This window comes from Mustela lutreola, chromosome 7, assembly GCF_030435805.1.
Source record: "Mustela lutreola isolate mMusLut2 chromosome 7, mMusLut2.pri, whole genome shotgun sequence".
Lineage (NCBI taxonomy): Eukaryota > Metazoa > Chordata > Mammalia > Carnivora > Mustelidae > Mustela > Mustela lutreola.
In genome coordinates this window covers 105,460,185-105,478,628 of record NC_081296.1, presented here as the reverse complement: position 1 = coordinate 105,478,628, position 18,444 = coordinate 105,460,185, and the positions used below count along the sequence as shown (strand labels likewise).

General features: G+C 44.5%; 1 protein-coding gene across 1 annotated transcript in view; it reads right to left on the bottom strand.

The window, feature by feature from the left end:
* The window catches only part of ABHD12B (abhydrolase domain containing 12B), a 31,849-nt gene extending 20,888 nt beyond the window's left edge, over positions 1-10,961 (bottom strand). The window contains exons 1-5 of the mRNA XM_059182071.1: positions 10,809-10,961; positions 6,037-6,164; positions 4,978-5,080; positions 2,500-2,619; positions 299-329 (exon numbers count right to left, since the gene is read on the bottom strand). Coding sequence (XP_059038054.1) covers positions 299-329; positions 2,500-2,619; positions 4,978-5,080; positions 6,037-6,164; positions 10,809-10,870 — 444 coding nt within the window. The 5' untranslated portion in view covers positions 10,871-10,961. The remainder of the gene's footprint in view (positions 1-298; positions 330-2,499; positions 2,620-4,977; positions 5,081-6,036; positions 6,165-10,808) is intronic.
* Positions 10,962-18,444: the final 7,483 nt, after the last annotated feature.

The window sequence follows — 18,444 nt, the reverse complement described above, 5'->3', positions numbered from 1 at the left end:
AGGAATAACTTCCACATTTAATATACTCTCACAACCCTCCCCCAGCCCTCAGGAAAGGCCAATAAAGAGAGTCTTCAACTCCATCTGGTGATGAAGGCAATGTATTTATGAAAGTGTTTGGGGAATCAAGAATGTTCACTTTTGTTCTGATGCCCTGTGGTCACGGCAGGACCTTGAGTCCCACCCTTGGGAGCTCTCGGTACATCCCCCTGCTGAGGGCTGAGGAAGATCTATGGCTGTAGCCCATAAGAGAAAAAAACAGATGTAAAGTGGGTACTCGAAGCCCCTTCAGACATACCTTTACTAGCTCAAGTCTGTGAGGAGCTGCCCTGTGGAGGAGGTTAAAACAGAGAGCAAGAATTAGGAATTACAATGACAAATTCAATAAAAGTCATTCTCCTGCTTCTGGCATCTGATCTCAAGCATTTGTTTTTGAGGTTAGAGAAATAAATAACTAGAAGAAAGGGAAATGGGTTTTGGTGTCAAAGCCCACTTGGATGTGTCAGGGGGAGTGACAGATGGCTCCCCAGGGCGGCTGCATTCCTCTGTGAGCGCTGGTCACCCAGATGGCTAGTGCTTCTCAACAGAGGCATGTGAGGAATTACTGATAATTCACCTCCTCTCACTGCTACACAGCCAGACTAATTTCTAGGGATACTTTTAGAAGCTAAAGGAAAATCAGTTCCAGAAAGTGGCTTTTCAGAACAAAGGATGATAGAGTGATGTTCATTAAGCCAAGACCTGTCCGTAGTTGACTCTGCCATTAAGTTCAAGAGGAAGTGAAGGAGACTTGCAAGGCTAGAGGTACAAGAAACACTTTTTCCCAAAATAACCATATCATCTACTCTCTATTAACCATGTTAATAAAGGAGAGACAAGGATGATTGAAAAGGCAGAGGATTCTTTTAAAAAAACCTTTGAATTTTTGTCTTAGAGCCAAAAACTTTAAGACTGAAGTCTTAAGGGGCGCCTGGGTGGCTCAGTGGGTTAAGCTGCTGCCTCCAGCTCAGGTCATGATCTCAGGGTCCTGGGATCAAGTCCCGTATCGGGCTCTCTGCTCAGCGAGGGGCCTGCTTCCCTTCCTCTCTCTCTGCCTGCCTCTGCCTACTGGTGGTCTCTCTCTGTCAAATAGATGGATGAGATCTTTAAAAAAAAAAAAAAAAAGAAAGACTGAAGTCTTAAGCTTCAGTGCATCATGAAGTCCTTTGAACATAAGATTAAAGCTATGGACCCACTGCCCAGAAAAATGTATCCACACTTGAAATTTTGAAATTTTTAGTACAATTTTGGGAGGAGGTTCGTGGACCCTGTAGGATTTCTCCCAAGTCTAGAACCACTGTTCTCAACAAGGCTCCTGTAACCTCCCATTTAGCCTCCTTTTGCTTCAGTACTGCTGATAGCCAGCTGAGACTTTTGGCAGGGGACAGGAGGAAGCTGGGGCTAACTCCAAAGCCAGTAAATTGGGGATCACAGCAGATCGACACAGAGGGACAGACATGAATGGGTGAGCCGAATGATCCTTTAAATACACACACTGTAACACCATGCCCAAGTCTGCACAATCAGAACAATGTTCAACCGTGCTGAAAAAGGTTGAATTTCATGGGAAATCTCTGTAAATGTCATTCTAAAATGGACACCTTTGGAAAGCCCCTAGTGCAAAGACAAAGCTTGAGAAAGCCATCAAGACAGAAAAAGACAGTGAGAAAAAGGGACATAGGCAAGGGAGCCAAGAGGCAGATTCCAGAGCTCATTACTTAGTTTGCAGACAGCTCTGTCTGTGGTCTCTGAGGCACATCACCCCTCCCCCAACCTGAAGCCATGCAGTCACAGCTGATAATCATCACCCACCATAATGACAGGCCCACTGGGAGGCCTGGCAGCACATCAGAGGGGATCAAGACTCCAGGGAGGCTTTCTTCCTGACAAAGCAAGGTGGGAACAACAGAGGGTGGGCTGAGGCATCAGTCTTCTAGACTAGAACCAGTCAGATGGTTCCCAGTAGCAACGGTCAGAATTCCAGATGATCTCTCATAGGGAGTCCACACATCTGATTAACAGGACTCCTGCCAAATCAAGGAATCCCCAGGCCCTTCTGTGAGGGACCATCGATAAGGAAATTGCTCTTCCTTTTACCCCCTCTCATGCCTGTTCCTTTTCCCATCGTCCATAGGCTCAATTCATTATTTTGGGCACTCTTTGGGACTAAAGGAACCACTGGCTTCTTGGAAACCAATATCCGAATTTTGGAAGTTGGTCTACCTTTCAGTTAAATGTTGACATTAGTCTACATACAGAATATATAGATTTTTTTTTAAGAGAAGCCTATTGCCAGAACACACTCAAATTTCAACAAAGGGGAAAAAAATATATGTGGAGGCATATTTACAGGGTCAAAAAGGGAGTTCTGCCTCCTTTCCTTCCCCCACAGGACTGAAATGCTCCCTCTGTCTTAAAAGAAAAGAAAACAAAAAACAAAAAACAAGCAAAGACACGGACCTGTGTTCTGCGCTGCCGTGAAGATAAACAATAATTGGATTGCCATCCTGAAGGGCTGCTTCATACCAGCCGCGGTCCTTCCCCTTAGCATCTTCCCCCCAGCAGCTGGGAACTGTGTGCCTAAAGAACAAAGAAACGTTTTAACAAATGTACAGATAGAGTTTGCTCTCCTTGCCAAAGTCTGAAACCCTCCTCATGTCAATCAAATACATTTATATACATTTGTAGGTATACATTTATACATTACGTTATGCATACATTATACATACATATATGTACATTATATATACATGTATGTGTATATGGGTATATGTATGTATACATATTTATATATTATATATAATACATACATATAATATATGTATGCATACATACATATACATATATGTATACTTATACATATATATACCTATCAATGTATACATTACATACATTGATAGGTATATATATGTATAAGTATACATATATACATAGTGGAAGTTTCTGAGTAACGCATGCACATGATAAAAATTAAAATATAATACTACAAACATCTTACAGTGACAATCACTACTTTTCTACCCCCCCTCCCCCATGCACAGAAACAACCCCTTTTAACCATTTACTGTTTAAGTCCTCCTGACTCCTACATCCACTAATCTTCTAAGACTACAATTCTTAGGTGTAGTCCATGGAAATCCAGTCCGTTGAGTGGAAACAAGTAAAAGACAAGAGGTATTTGCCACCTGCTATTGGTTTGGCTAAAGAAACAAGCTGAAAGAATTTAAAGGGAGACCAGTTCAGGTGGGGGAAAACAAATATGAAACTAAGCTCTCCTATTCAAGAAACAGTGACCTTGTGGGGTTAAACACTTGCCTGAGCTCCAGTCCCTCCACCTGTTAAACCAGTGAACGACTCCTGAAGATAAAACAATGCCATATGACATGTCACAGGGGGACCTGGAAAATTGACCATGTAATAATAAATCTTCAGGCTTCTCAACCCCTTAGGGGCAAAAAGGCTGACATCGAACCCCAGGGCCTCTGGACTAAGAGGACTGGCATCCCAGCCAGCTTGGTAAGCCAGGGCAAGAACAGCAAATAAAAAGATTTTCAAATTCCAACACTGTTCGCTGCATTGGACTGTGCAGATTAGGAGGAAGTTATGTGAACCCATATTGGTTCCTAAACATTCTATGATGACATATTTAAATTCAGGGAAAGGAAATATAAAACAGGACACTAAGAAACTGGCAGCCAAGAACAAGAAGTAGAACCAAACAAAAAATGTCGACAATAGAATAGCAAAAAAAAGATAATAGAATGCTCATGATTTTGACAACTGAGTGGTTTTTTTTTTTTTTTTTTTGTATGCTGTCCCAAGCAATGAAAACCCACCAGTGAGAGAAAGAAAGAAAGAAAAAGAGAAGAAAAGAAAAGAAAAAAGAGGGGGCCTCTGGGTGGCTCAGTTGGTTAAGCAGCTACTTTTGGTTCAGGTCATGATCTTGAGGTCCTGGGATTGAGTCCTACATCGGGCTTCCTGCTGAGTGGGGAGCCTGCTTCTCCCTCTGTCCCTTCCCCTTCTCGGTTCTCTCTCTCTCACTCTCTCTCTCAAATAAATGAATAAAATATTTCTTAAACATTTAAAAAAGAAAATGTACCAACAAAGTCACCTACAAGAGCTATAGTCTTGTAAAGAAGACAAATATTAACCGAATAATCGCACAAACGTTTATTTAACTACAGTGGGGAAAAATGCCGTAAGGGACAAGCACAGGTTGCCACCTGTGCCTGAAATGGGAGACGAGGAAGGGCTTCTCTGAAAATTATCACATTACCATTTAAACTGAGACCCTGGGGACGCCTGGGTGGCTCAGTTGGTTGAGCAGCTGCCTTCGGCTCAGGTCATGATCCCAGGGTCCTGGGATCGAGTCCCACATCGGGCTCCTTGCCCTCCGCAGGGAGCCTGCTTCTCCCTCTGACTCTGCCTGCCATTCTGTCTGCCTGTGCTCGCTCTCGCTCACTCTCTCTCTGACAAATAAATAAATAAAATCTTAAAAAAAAAAAATAAAAAATAAATAAACTGAGACCCTGAAGATAAGGTAGGCAAACAGAGGGAGCAGAGACCTAGAAATGTGGCACACAGAGCATATTCTGCAAGAGCGTGGCTTGGGGAGCCAGGAGGCTAGCTGTTCTGGAACAGTGTGGGAAGGCCAGCATGGAACACAGCAGAAGAGTGGGACAGTGCCAGGCCCTTGAGGCCTGATGAAAAACCCAAAGCACAGGGCCCAAAGACTTCTCAGTCCAAGCTAAAACTACTGAAAAGCAAATTCAAGCAGGTCAAATATCAATACAAAGGGAAGGTATATGGAACAGCTTCCTGGTTACTCCAAGAAACACCAACCTCTCCCCAGGCAGCTAGCCCAGCACTGCTCACCCTTGCCCTTGTAACATGAAGACCATGCCCATCAAGCAACCCAGTGTCCATTAGCGCACTCACCAGATTCCCAGAATCACCCCAGGTTCAACTCTGATATACAAGTTCACCGTGTGAGGAATCTTTAACTCCGGTTTCTTTAAATCCACAAGAAATGGTGCTTTGACTGGAAAGTAGAATTCATTATCAAAACCCAGAGCCAAATTCCATGTCTTTTAATCACACACACACACAAAATTAGTCTTATGGTTAACACTGTTTCTACATTGTAAGCTACCATGTTAAATTCCTAGCAAAGTGTTCTATTTTATAAACGAGGAACAGCCCACAGGAAAGTTGCCAAAACAAAACAAAACAACAAAACCTCTAAAGCCAGATTTTATTTTTTTTTAATTTAAATTCAATTAGCCAACATACATCGTTAGTTCTCGATGTAGTGTTCAATGATTCATTAGTTGCGTATAACATCCAGCTAAAGCTAGATATTAAAAGAGCACCAGTGTGACGGGCCATGCTTATCCTCATCTCCAGCTAAAAACAAAGGAGACCATTCCCCTAAAAAGATAAGGGGGTCTAGGAGAAAGTAATGAGTATTCTGCTACCTATGTTAAACATTACGTTTTCCACTAAATTAAACCTAGTCATTAGCCACAAACCATGAAATGGCCTGACGCAACAAACCCCTAGGGACCACCCGCTGAGAGCATTACCCGTGGGCTAGGACTGTGTTACACTAACCGCACTCAGAAAAAACGTGGGAGAGGAGATTCCTCTCAACAACCAATCCCCAGCCCCAGATCTCCATTTTCTCTTTCAAGGGATATAGGTAAAAAGAAAACATAAAAAAGTAGAGAATATACCAAGCAGTAAGGCATCCCTGTTAACAGCTAATTCAAACTGAGCTTCTGAACTGAAACCAACCACAAGACCGTGTTTTTCTATCCATAAGATTCGCGCTAGACCCCAAAACCTCTGTGAAATAGGTTTCAGACTATTGGAGTCTAACCACAATTTTATAGCCAATGTGCCTTTTTCGTTGTCATATGGGTAACTTTAAGTGCAGCAAGTCCTTTCTTTGGGAAAATATATATATAGGCAAACTCATGACAGATATATACTTACAAAAATTAAAAAATATTAGCATGTTCATCAGAGGAGGAAAAATGTGTTCTTTTAATGGTTTACTAGTAAAGCTGTTGTACAGAGAGGCAATTTTTCTTCCGAGTGTTGAACAGGAATGTGGAAAAGATCTGCAAGATGTAACAAAAGCAAGGCATTCAAAATCAGTCCAAGTTTTGTTGTGTTTTTTTTTTTTCTCTTAGCATCCAAATAAAATTTCAGAAACTCACACTGGAATTACAAGTAATTTGGCATTTAAGCAAAATGTTTTACAGAATTGCATGCCATTAGTACAGATCAGGACTGGGCCCTAAGGGAGAACAGGAGAGGAAAGCAGTAAATCCAGCGCCCAGCCAGCGGCTGAGACTAGCTTGGTAGGACAGAACAGGAGTGGGGGAACATGAGTGCACTGGAGTCAAGCCTGTTCCTCAAATGGATCCCAACGCAAGACCAAAGCTGGATCCCCAAAGTCATCAGGAAACTGGATTCAGACTATTTAACAGTTGTCACAGTTTTTAATCACATCACAGTTTAGCTGTACGTATTAACTATTATTAGTCTAAAGCAGTGAATGAAAAACCATAAGATCCCTACTCTTGCAGCTGGGTCTTAGGAAAAAATGAGCCGATGAAAAAAAATCCCCACTTGTGATGTGACATCTCTGGTAAGAGGGACTGTGAGGAGCAAGATGGGGAGCGAGGGGAGTGCCTGGAAGGTGCTGCGACATCAGGACACGCCAGGCCAGGCACGCCAACCACCCAAACCAGGAGCCATCAGCAGACAAGTTACACTTGTCTATGAGGGGTCACTAATGCCATGTCTGTCCCTAGGCACATCTCTTATCAGAGCTGAAGGTCTCCTACCTTGGAGAAAGGACAGACACGGGAAGTCAGGGTCACCACTTCCTGCTTCCAGTTTTTGTCCACCTCATCCACTGAATAAATCCCTCCCTCTGATTTGAGTTGTCAATGTAAAGACTGCTCAGTAAATCAGATGAGTCTGTGGGACTGGAAAGCATGCTGGACGAATGGTTTCCTTGTTCTGGTTTCTCTGCTAGACCAGAGCATTTTAAAGAAGATAGCTGTTATCACCTGTACTTTGCAAATGAGGAGACTGAAAAGTTAAGGTAACCTTCCCCATGCCACAGAGCCAATGAGTGGCTGAGTCATGCGTGCCCAGGTCTGTCCGACCCCAGTGACCCCAATGAGCTGTCACCACCCTGGTGAGGGCAACTTGCCATTCATGCAGGCAAAAGGGAACCCCAGGAACTGGCTTCTGGCAAGATTCAGCTCTTCCAGAAAGTTGTTTCAGGATTCCGCTTCTCCCCTTCTGCAACCTTGGCCCTTAGGGTCCCTCCTCTTCTTCCTTCCTGTTCCTGTATTCTCGGGAACCTTCTGACTCTAAAGTCATCAAAGAGAGACCTCTAAGAAAAATTCTCTCTCAAGTGTTAATAACTAAAAAAATCAGAGTGCTTATATGTTTGGAAGAGGCATGAAGGGAGAAGATAATGAATCTCTGATGAATTTCCAGCAATTCTGCAGGGAACAGAAAAGAGACGTGGGCTAAGGGTAGTGGGTAGCTCTCCAAGTACATCAGACATAGGCAACTGCCTACACACAAAATTAGCAAGGAAAAAATGAAAATTATCTTCTCATAATAGTTTAAAAAAGCCTCCATGAAGGTGGGAGGAAGGAGAGGACATCGTTGCTCTGATTTTAGAGAGAAGAAATAAAAACCCAGAGAAGCCACTTTGAGTCCCAGATCAAGCCCAAATGGGCAAAACTGAACACAATCTGAGTTCTTCCTTCCCATTGGCTGGCTCAAGTTTTCTTTCTCCTGACTTGAACTCATGCTACCCCTCCTGTTAGTCTCCTACTAAGTCATCTTTTGAAGGCAGCAGGGTGCTTGGGAAGCAGAGACGGTGGAGGGAAATATGTTTCTGTTTTTAAAGAATAATTCATGTAGGACCCTTCTCTCAAATAGCTCCAGGCACTTCTGTGAGAAGCACTGCAGGAAGAGAACAGAGTGACCAGATTCCTGGGAGCATCAATAATGCACAACAGCTTCTTTTAACTAGGGGTTGTCAATTTGACTTCCCCTAGATCAGTAGGGGATCAAAAGTCACCAGTGGCTAATAGACCTTATTTGAGTAGAGGATGCAATTTCAGCCCAATCCCTGCCAACGGCCAGGCACATCAAACAGCCACCTTGATGCCTTGGTGTTCTTTCCCCTGCCCTTTGATCCGCTGTGGCTCCAACAGCACAGCACCCCACAGGGGCCACAGAACTAACTGGATCATTCCTACCTTGGAAGCCGAGTGGCTATGGGGCAAATCATTCAAGATCATGCTCAGAGGCACCAGCTTTGGGAAGCCCAACTCTAACCCCATTTGGCAAGACAGCTATCCCAAACAGTAAGACTCACCACACATCCATCCCAGGTGCCCATTCATTTGGCCAACATGTACTGACCCCCGAGCACTTAGGTTACATCTATGGTCTCCTCCCTTCTTTCCATCCCACCAAATCCTCCCCCTTCCTTCCCATCCATTCAAGTGTCCCGTCTCGCATAAAGCCTCTCTGCACAGATCTTCCCGAGGTGACCTTTCCTCTCTTTTCACCCCTCCCACTCATTATAATCGGGCCTTGGTCTGACCCTTAACTCTTCTCTGGGGGCTCTCCTGCTATTAGTCGTGGCTTCCCACTGAAAAGAATCACCCGGGCTCTAGCGCACCATGTCTAGCACAGGACTGAGCCCTGAAAGAAAAGTGTATTTCTTTCATGAGGGAGAAGGAAGCGATGCTTATTGGTAGCTTTGAGAAGGGAAAGGCTTCATATTCTTTTTTGAATTATAATAGAAAATTAATTGTGAGCTCCACAAGAGCAGGGCTTTGTGCCCTGGCCTAAACTTGTGCCCAAAAGGTAAGCAATGACCAGGACTATGGAAAGAATGAATTAGATTATCAGCCTGTGCGTGGGGGTTTCCTTAACGCTATCCAGAAATGTAAAGACTTGGGGGTGAATGGGGAGCAATGAAGAAGGAACTAGCCCACTGGCTTCCTTCCCCCAGCTTCTTTCCTGAGCACATTTTCAATGTTTCTTGTTTGAAGAAAACCAGTGGTGAATGAAGACTGACTTCCCCCGGGCCCATCTATCTTAAGTAGCAATGACAGCTGATGAAATTTTTGCAAACTAAATAAATAGATCCCCAAGGCATTAAAAAATAATCACTGAAAATATGTTTTGATGAATTCTTCTCCTGAGTCACACAATACAGCACCATAGATCCTGGGCTTCTAGCAGCCCCAGAACCGGCAGCTGTGAATGTTTGCAGATCTAAGCAAACTTGGTTCCAAGAACCAAAAGGATTCAGGATCCTGGATCTCCGTCTGTGCTTCTGCCTCAGTGTATCTTAAATTAGAGCAGTAATTCTCTGTTCAGATGAAGAAATGTGCTTGTATTTTATTCTTTTGGGAAACATCTCTTGAGACCTGTTTTTTAGTCATTTAGTATTTTTTGCCTACTTTAGTAAGGCAAGTAAGCAAGGGTCCCCAACCCCCCATGTTCCACTCCATTATCAACAAAGCAGGTTGTTCTCTAAGAGCATGAACTGCAGGTTTGATTCTCCACCAAATAAATGTTAAGTATCAGCCATCAACTCTGGAGGGAGCACAGAAGACAAAGGCAGAACATGCCAGCTTTCCCAGAACAGCCATATCAAGGAGGTAAGGCCTAAGAATGTGTCAGTCAGGATGTTCTGACGCATGTTGAGATCCAACACAGAAGAGAGGTATGGGTCTACACTGCTGGGCCAGGCGAAAGCTGCTCTCTGCTCTCTGCCCCGAGCTACAGAAGGAATAGAAGAGAGAATATGAGCAAGAAACAAAACTAAGGAATATAAAGAAGAAAGGTGAACAAAAGGCCAACTCCTTCCTGCTCCAACAAAACAAGATACCTGAGTCTTCTGAGTCCAGGGTTTCTAACCAATACCAGGCTTAAACACAAATGAGACCAGCAATATATTGCGGGTCAACTCAGGTAGTTTAACATTACCCTTTAAGCCAAGGATTTAGAATGGGAGCAAGAGGGGCACCTGGGTGATTCAGTTAAGTGTCTGACTCTAGATTTTGGCTCAGGTCTTGATCTCAGGGTCATGAGTTCAAGGCCAGTGTTGGGTGTAGAGTCTAATTAAAAAAAAAAAAAAAAAGTAGGAAGAAAATTTATAGATATAGGCATTTCAGAGTTAAAGGATGTAAGAACTTGGCACAGGTATGGGTTCAATGCACCATCCACTTTTAGCATTATGGAGGGATGTTCTTTAAATACATCCAAGGGACTTTACCCTGGGGGACCTGGCCTTGGGATCCTTTTCCACCTACACAGAGACACATTTGACCTAAGAGGATGCCATCTAAGAAAGAGTACAAGATAGATTACTATTTTGGGTCTTTAAAATCCCTCCTGAATTTCAGTAAAATGGTCAAGGCAGAAAAGGTCAAGGCTTGGGGTAGGAACCTGAGCCATCTTTCTGGAAATCTCTATTTCAGAAGCCCCCAAAGGATGCCAAGCTCCTGAAAGCTCAGACTCCAGAGGCAGAGGCTTGCTAGATAAGGCAGCCCAAAGGGCTCCCAGAGCTTTGGGGGTCTTCGAAGCCCCAGCCCCTGGACCACCGCGGGGCGCCTGATGCACCCTGCCCATCCCTGCCCCGGGTTCGGGGCGCGTGGATGGGGTTGGGGGACGGACCGGGCGCCAGGCGGCGGGCCAGGAGCACTCACCGCAGGTTCCGCACCACCATGTCCCACCAGGAGGCCACACAGTCCTGCCTGTCCGTCTCCATCCCGCGCCGTGTGTCGAGCCGCCGCCAGGGAGTCGCGGCCTGGACTCCGAGCCGCCCCCGCGGACGCCCGGCCCGCCCTCCTCCTCCGCGCGGGGCGCTGCTGCTGGGCTGCGGGCGGGCTGCCGCCGGGGTTCGGCGGCTCGCGGCGCCCCCCACCCCCGCGCCCCCATCTGTGCGGGAGACGCCAGTGTGCCAGGCTTGTGGCTAGCTGCACACGATTTCCTTTCTACTTTATTTTATACATGTGTGTGCGTGTGCGCGCGCGCCCCGCGTGCTGAACTGAAATAGATTTCTTACTGTGCTAGTCATAGAACAGAAGCCAGCTATCACAGTCGCCTAAGATCTGCATGAGGAAAATAAGGTTTCCTCTACTTTGACCCGTCTTCTTTTTTTTGTTTTACGTTGTCCTTTTTATTTTTCCCTTTTTCTGAAGCTTACCCATCTCCAGCACCCTCTCTCTCTCTCTCTCTTTGCCCCCCTCATCCCCACCATTGAGTAATGGTTTATCTGTCCACAGGGTTATGAGCTACACAATTAACACCAAAACTGACACCTTTTTGGCACTGGTTTATTTACCAACATTGAACAGAACCCCACCCTGTATCAAGGAGTTCACACCTTGAAACGTTTCGCCCGGATACATGCTTACATGTCACCCAGGGACGTCACACAGCCAAGTAGGAGAGCGAAAGAGTTCGGAAGGGAATGAGGTCTCCATCAGCTAAAATTTGATACGAGCATCAAGACTTCATCTTGGAAGCAAGGCGCAATCTCCCTCAGAGGGAAAATGTTTTTTGTGGTGCCCATGCCATGGGGCAGCGGGCTGAGGGAGGACAGCCACGCCATGGAAAGTGCCCAGGGAGCCACCTGCTTGGGGCTGGTAGGCCAGTCTGGAGAAAAGCGCCCAGGCCTTTCAAGAAAGGGCAGTTCTCTGCAAGGACTAGGCCATTTCCTATAACTAGTCAGACAAGGCTGAATCTTGTTCACCACCTCTTGTAATCGCTCTGGGGATGTTAATTGTCTGATTCAGATCAAGATAGAAGAGGAATCGCATCTGGAAGGACGGAAGGGACCTAAGCCTGACTGATGAGCCCGCAGCAGGTAGATTTTCTGAGGGCCACACCCTGCATGATGAGGAAGGTTAAAGGCCCCACTCAAGCAGGTGCAAGATTCCTCCCCTGGAGTTGTTCACGGAATTGGGTCTGGAATCCCACAGAACTTGTTTAGGGAAGCTCCAGAGAAGACCCTGGGCCATGCCATGTGGAGACAGAGTGATCAGAGCTGGGGAGCGGTGGGCAGGACTAAGCAGCAGCAGCACCTGGCCCCAGATTCTATCTCCACCTGTTTATTCAGGTTGAAAGGGTGGGGGTCCACATGCTGGTTAAGCCAAAATGTTGTGAGCCCCAAGTCTAATGAAATGTTTGAAATGCTCAGCAAATTCTCTGAAGTTGGAAATCATGACCCCCCCCCCCCTTTTTAAAGACTCTTTGGGGAGCCTGGGTTGCTCAGGTGGTTAACCCTCTGCCTTTAGACCAGGTCATGATCTCCAGGGCCTGGGATCAAACTCCACATAGAGCCCCATGTGGGGTTCCCTGCTCAGTGGAGCATCTGCTTCTCTCTCTCCTTCTGCTTCTCCCCCTGTTTATGCTCTCTCTGTCTGTCTCTCTCTCAAATGCATAAGTAAAATCTTTTTTAAAAATAATGAAAACGTAAAAGACTATAAATTAGGAACCCTAGGAGAAAGCTTTCCCCAACATTAATAATCCTTTTTCAAATGGCACATCCTGAAAATGAGAAAACAGAGTCTCTGATTTGACTTGGCAGAATCTAAAACACAAATGATTCATTCATTTACTCAGCATCTATTTACTGACCAACTTTTAAGTGCCAACTACCAGGTTGGGTACAAAGCAGCATCCTGCCTGGTAGAGAGATTTATCTCATGAGAAATCATGAGAACACAGACTAGGAACTGAAGCATACCCTAAGGGCAGAAATCAGGTCAGGGGGTTACAGGGCCTGGATGTGGGGACAGTAGGGAACATTTTAGGGTGATGGAAATGGTATGTATCTCATGTGGTGGTGGTTACAGGACTATAATCTTTCACCAAAATTCATAGAATTGGTAATCTTCCAAGGGTGAGTTTGAACATAAATTATACCTCAACATACCTGACTTTTGGAAAAGTGACCTAAGAAATGTACAAATAAATTATATAAACAAACATGTCTCACATGATTTGGTAGAAATGTCAAGACAAAGCTGTGGGGAGAAATACTCCAGAAACCAGTAGTTGGGTGTTATTTGTATTTACAGTAGAAAAAGAAATCTCAGAGATAGATTAGTTCTACCACCCAGAAATTATTCTGAAGGGGCACTTGGCTGCCTCAGTCAGAAGAGCATACAACTCTTGATCTCAGGGCCATGAGTTCAAGCCCCATGTGGGGAGTAGAGATTACTTAAATAAAAACTTAAGAAAAAATAATTATTCTGGAAAAAAGGAAAGGGAGGTAACACTGCCTGTCTCTCAGCTACCACACAGTCAGGAAAGCGAACTACTGTTAGTAGAGCATTTGAGGAGCAAAACAGTAGCAAACCACAAATCACCAATTTTATATGACTTAGAGAAAATTTTATCTTGAAAGCAAAGATTTCATCCCGCTTGCATTCTCTTCTTTTTTAGAATCACAGCTTTATTGAGACATAATTGATGATGCTGTGGTTTTAGGATATTCATGGAGTTGCGTATCTATCCTCCGGATTTAATTCTAGAATGTTTTCCTCACTCCAAAAGGAAGCCCCCTACTCTTTGCTGGGTCATATGTAATTTTGGGTTTAACTTTTTGAGGAACTTCTAAATTCTTTTCCAAACTGGCTATCCTGTTGTTCAAGCCCACCATCATGAGCACCTCACATACCCCCTTGCTCGTCTTCACCCCTCCTCAGCTCTCCATATGCAAATAGGGAGTTTCAAAAAAAAGTGATGCTTAGGAGGTTGAAATATAACATTCGAGGGAAGTTTGGGGACACTCCCAGATGGCAGACAGTGAATGAGGTGACTCACTCAGAACATTTATTCTTTTTTATGCTGTTGAAGCTTTGTATTGTCTTTGCCTATATCAGATCTAATTTAAGGACTGATTTATTTTAGTTACAAGAGTGGGTGGTTGTTCTCGAGTTGAACTTGAGGGTGTTAATATGAGCTTCCTTTTAGCCAAAGGGTTGATTTCTTTGAGAAGAGAGAGCAATGGGAAAGCTGAAACAGGAAGTGAAGGGCTTGAGTGCCTTCTGTCTTCCCAAGAACCCCCTGCACATTCCCAGACGTGGTCTATGGGCTCCCGTGTTCTAGCATGAGATGGGACTCTGGTTTTCCCTGTGTCTGTGGAATCCCTGAGTCAGGAAGGAGTAAAGCCCCACGGTTAAAACTCCTCCCTCTCTAGATGCTCTACTCCAAATTCTTCCCGCCATTCCTTACAAGTGACTTGTTCTGTAGACTTCCTTCCTGGCCCTGCTTCTCTTCTTGTGTTATACCAGTGTTTCCAAAACCACATGCAACTATTTGGAAAGCTTTGGGCTCAACACAATAAAATATATTCCTTTGGCCAGAATCTCATGTCTCATAATCGTTTCTTGGCCAACGTTCCATGAGAATCTCAAGAAGGAGGTATAGAATGTCGCTTCTCTCTAACTGTCCCCCCAAACCTGTCCTATCTTGAAGAACAGCTCATCACACACCAGCCCTCCCAAGCCACAAATCTGGAATTCACCCTGGATTCTTCTGCTTCCCTTAAGCCTAGAATTCCCTCTAGATAGAAAGATTATTCTTTATTGTAATATTCATTCACTTAACAAACATTTACTGAACTCATTTTAGATATTATCTGGGTTAGGAGGCTTACACTTTAATCGCAGGGACAGGACCCACACCAAGGTAAAGCTGAATAACAACCTGGAGCTCTATCACTAGGTAAATAAATAAATATGCATTACAGATAATATTGTGGGGCAGTCTCAGGGAACAACAGCTTTGTGGGCTGAAGAGGTCAGGCAAGGAGTTGGGGAAGTACTGTTCTGTTGCTTGGAAACCGCTTTCGTAATGGGCGGTAATTTAAAATGGCCATCCAAAAGGCCTCGGAAGATGTTAAAACTGGAAAAAATATAAGCAATCATTTGCCAATATTCTCATTTTACATAGAGGAAACAGAGACACCCACGCTCCCCACAGAGACCAAATGATAGATGTTCAGCAGCATTCATTCAGTAGTTATTGAGTTCCTACTGCATGCAGAGGCCACATTCATTCAGAAGAGCTGACAAAGTGAGAGTAATTCTCAAAGGACACATGCTATCAGCAGCCCGATACCCTGTATCAAAGTGGCCCCAGGGAGCAGGGCTGTGTTGGCAACATGGTGGGACCCACTGGTGGTTAGAAACTGGGTGACGAGTCCTTCCTTCCACTTGCCCTTGAAAATACAGGAATTCAAATAGTTAATCACAGGTTAGTTATTTCTCCTTGGTGAGTCATGGGGGCGGAAGAATCCACTGCCACCCACAGTGCCAGTCATCCCATCAGATAGCCAGGTGGGAGATTCTGAAGCAATCTTTACAGTGTCCACTCCATGGAAGCTGACATGGCCAGAATTTTTGTGAAATGGAAACACCATGTGTTGGTATTAGGACAAACAAACAGCACTGGGGGAGATTCTCACTGACGGGGATTTTTTTTTTTTTTCAACTTCTACTTGAGTTATTTTTTAAATATGCCTCTAACAGATTCAGAGAAGGGCACTTCCATAACCACCGCCCAGCCTGAGGAAAACAATGACATGGGGTTTTCATTCCTAAGGAAGCCTAACAGGAAAAGCTGAACGATTAGGTGAAAATACATTCATCTTCCTGAAAATGAAAGCACACTCCTGGAGAAGAGGAAGACGGGAAAAAAGTCCCAGCTGTAGATAGAGTAAACAGGAACTGGCTTTGCAATCCCAGGAGAGCAGAGATTTCCAACTCGGGGCTTTCTGGATGCGTGACAGGAGTTTGAAGTCATCTATTTCTCATTGTTTGTACAGTCTCCAAAGTCGGTCCTCAAAGTAGCCTCATTTCCTTAGTTCCCGCGTTCATGCCCCGAGCGTCTGTGCGCTCGGAGCGCAGCTTGAAATTAGTGTACTTTTTCATCTTTGCCTTTAGTTTTTAAACCAGCCAGGAGAGACCCCACGGGACCAGAGGCGCCTGCAAAGTTCGAGACTGCCCTGCGGAGGGATGTCGGGTAGCCCGAGGCAGGGCTTCATTATCCTCAGCCGGCCTGGTTTTGCAAGCACGGAACAACCTGTCCCTAGAGAGGACTTTTAAGATAATCATATGTAGAGTGAGATGAGATCATAGATATGAAAGCTCTCCTTTGAAGTTAAAGGAATTTTCAGCTGGCAAATGCACGGCATTAATATTATTTATTAATGAATGTATTTGATACGGTCTTTGTCCGGCTCCTAGTCCGATTTGCATGTATTCATTTAAAAATGCAATCATCAGCAATATGGCTTATAGACTAACGTAGAAGTTTAGTGACTAATACATACGAACACACACATAGATGTACAGAGGAGGCCATGGGGCCAATCTCTTCTATTTCATCACCAACCAAAAGGAATGAAATATTGATATCACAGGAGACTCTCTTCCTTCCCTGCAGCATGAGAGACAAAGGAATGCCTGGGGGTGGGGGCAGGGGATGCTCTTCCCTCTCCTGCCTACTAAGTGTCAAAAAGGGTAGCAGCTCCCAAAGGAGCCCTCCCAATGCAGCAATCACTAATTACTTAGCAAACACCAGCTCTGGGAGAGGAGAGCATTGAATAGCATTGTGAGGTGACCAGAGGGGCTATAGAGTTTAGCATATAATCTTATAGTCTTGCAATGTATGAATCAGGAATCCTTGGCATGTTTGACATTCCCTATCAAGTTGGAAACAGCTTGGGTATCCCCAGGTTCGAGCATAATGCCTAGCACAAAGCAGGTGTTCCATAAGTCTTTTGCAAGATGAATGAGTGACTGGAAAACTTGAATCTGTTCGACAGTCAGTCCAGCGCCATAAAATCCCAATGTCCCCATCACCGTACATTCTCTAGAGGCCTCTCCAGCATCCTCTGATTCACACCTGTAAAATTCTGAACTGCATGATGATAGAGAAATAGAACCCAAGACAGGCAAAAGTGCTGGAAGGTCTAGATGCCTATTGCCAGTCCACTGCCTTATTTTCACCTTCCCCACCCAGCGCCATGCTGCAAGCTTGGTATGGCCCCTGTGCTTTCTGTAAGGGTGAGGTCCCTCCCCTCTCTGCCTTGGACCCATCTGAGGATTTGCTTCCCTCATGCAACTCCACTCAACAAGCATTTTTAAAAATCCAACTGCACGTGTTATGCCATGCCAGGCACTGTGGAGAAGAACAGAAATGATAAGATATGGCCCCTGATCTCAAGAGCCAAGATTATAGTAAGGGAAACTTTGCATTATTCTTTATTTATTCTACAAGCATTTATTGAGCATAACGGGCTAAGTACTGTTCAAAGTGCTGGGGATTCAGTGTTAACCAGAGCAAAGAAATTCCCTTCTCTTATGATGCTGACATTCTACAGGGCAAAGACAAAAAAAAAAATATTCTTACAAACCAGCACATAATACAAATTCATATAAGTGCTATTAACATGAAATCAGGTCACAGAGAAGCTATTTTATCTGAGATCTCAATAACAAGACTTGAGAACAGAGTTCCAGCCAGAGGGAAGAGCAAGTTCAGTGTCGCCCAGGTGGGAACACAAACTTCAAGTGTTCAGTAATACTACCTGTCCGTTCACACTATGCCCTTTACAGCTTCCTTTTAGGAGGAGACATGGGGTTGGGTGGAAGACAATCTACCTACACAGCATCCTATGTGGGCTCAAAATTTGACTAGATTTATTTGATTACTTTGGAGGAGGTAAAGCTCATGTCTTCTACCTTAGAGCTGTTTTTGGATTGAGCAGCGAAAAATTCATGAGATCCACAGACACAGAAGGTTGCCGATGGCAGGTGACTTTGGGAAGTGACACTAAGTGACACTAGCCCCTGCAGTATAGAAAGAATCTGGGATGAGGGTTAGGAGTAGGTGGCCCTTGCCTCCAGGCAGGTGATGCTTCTGCTAAAGCAAGTGACTCCTTGATCTATTCAGGATGGAAGGCATTTTCCAAATTCCATCCAGGAAAACATGATATTCTGTGTGGCTCCCAGTTTGTAAGAAGCTAGAAGCAATGGAAATAAACTGCATGGATGAGCAAAAAACAGGAAGAATTGGTGCTTAATACAAACCCACAGAGGCAGGCTCTTTTTCATCAAGATGGAGATCCAAACGGCTCACTAAAGTCAAAGGTAGCAGGTGAGCACAAGGGAGGTTGCATTTTGATGTGCATTTGTTTGAGCCATTTCCCCAAAATTATCTCACATCAGAGACTGTGCAAACTTTCAGCCATCCTGAATATAGGATTTTTATTGAATGGTATAAATAAAATATAATGCACATCAATGAATAAGTCATGTGGTTTCT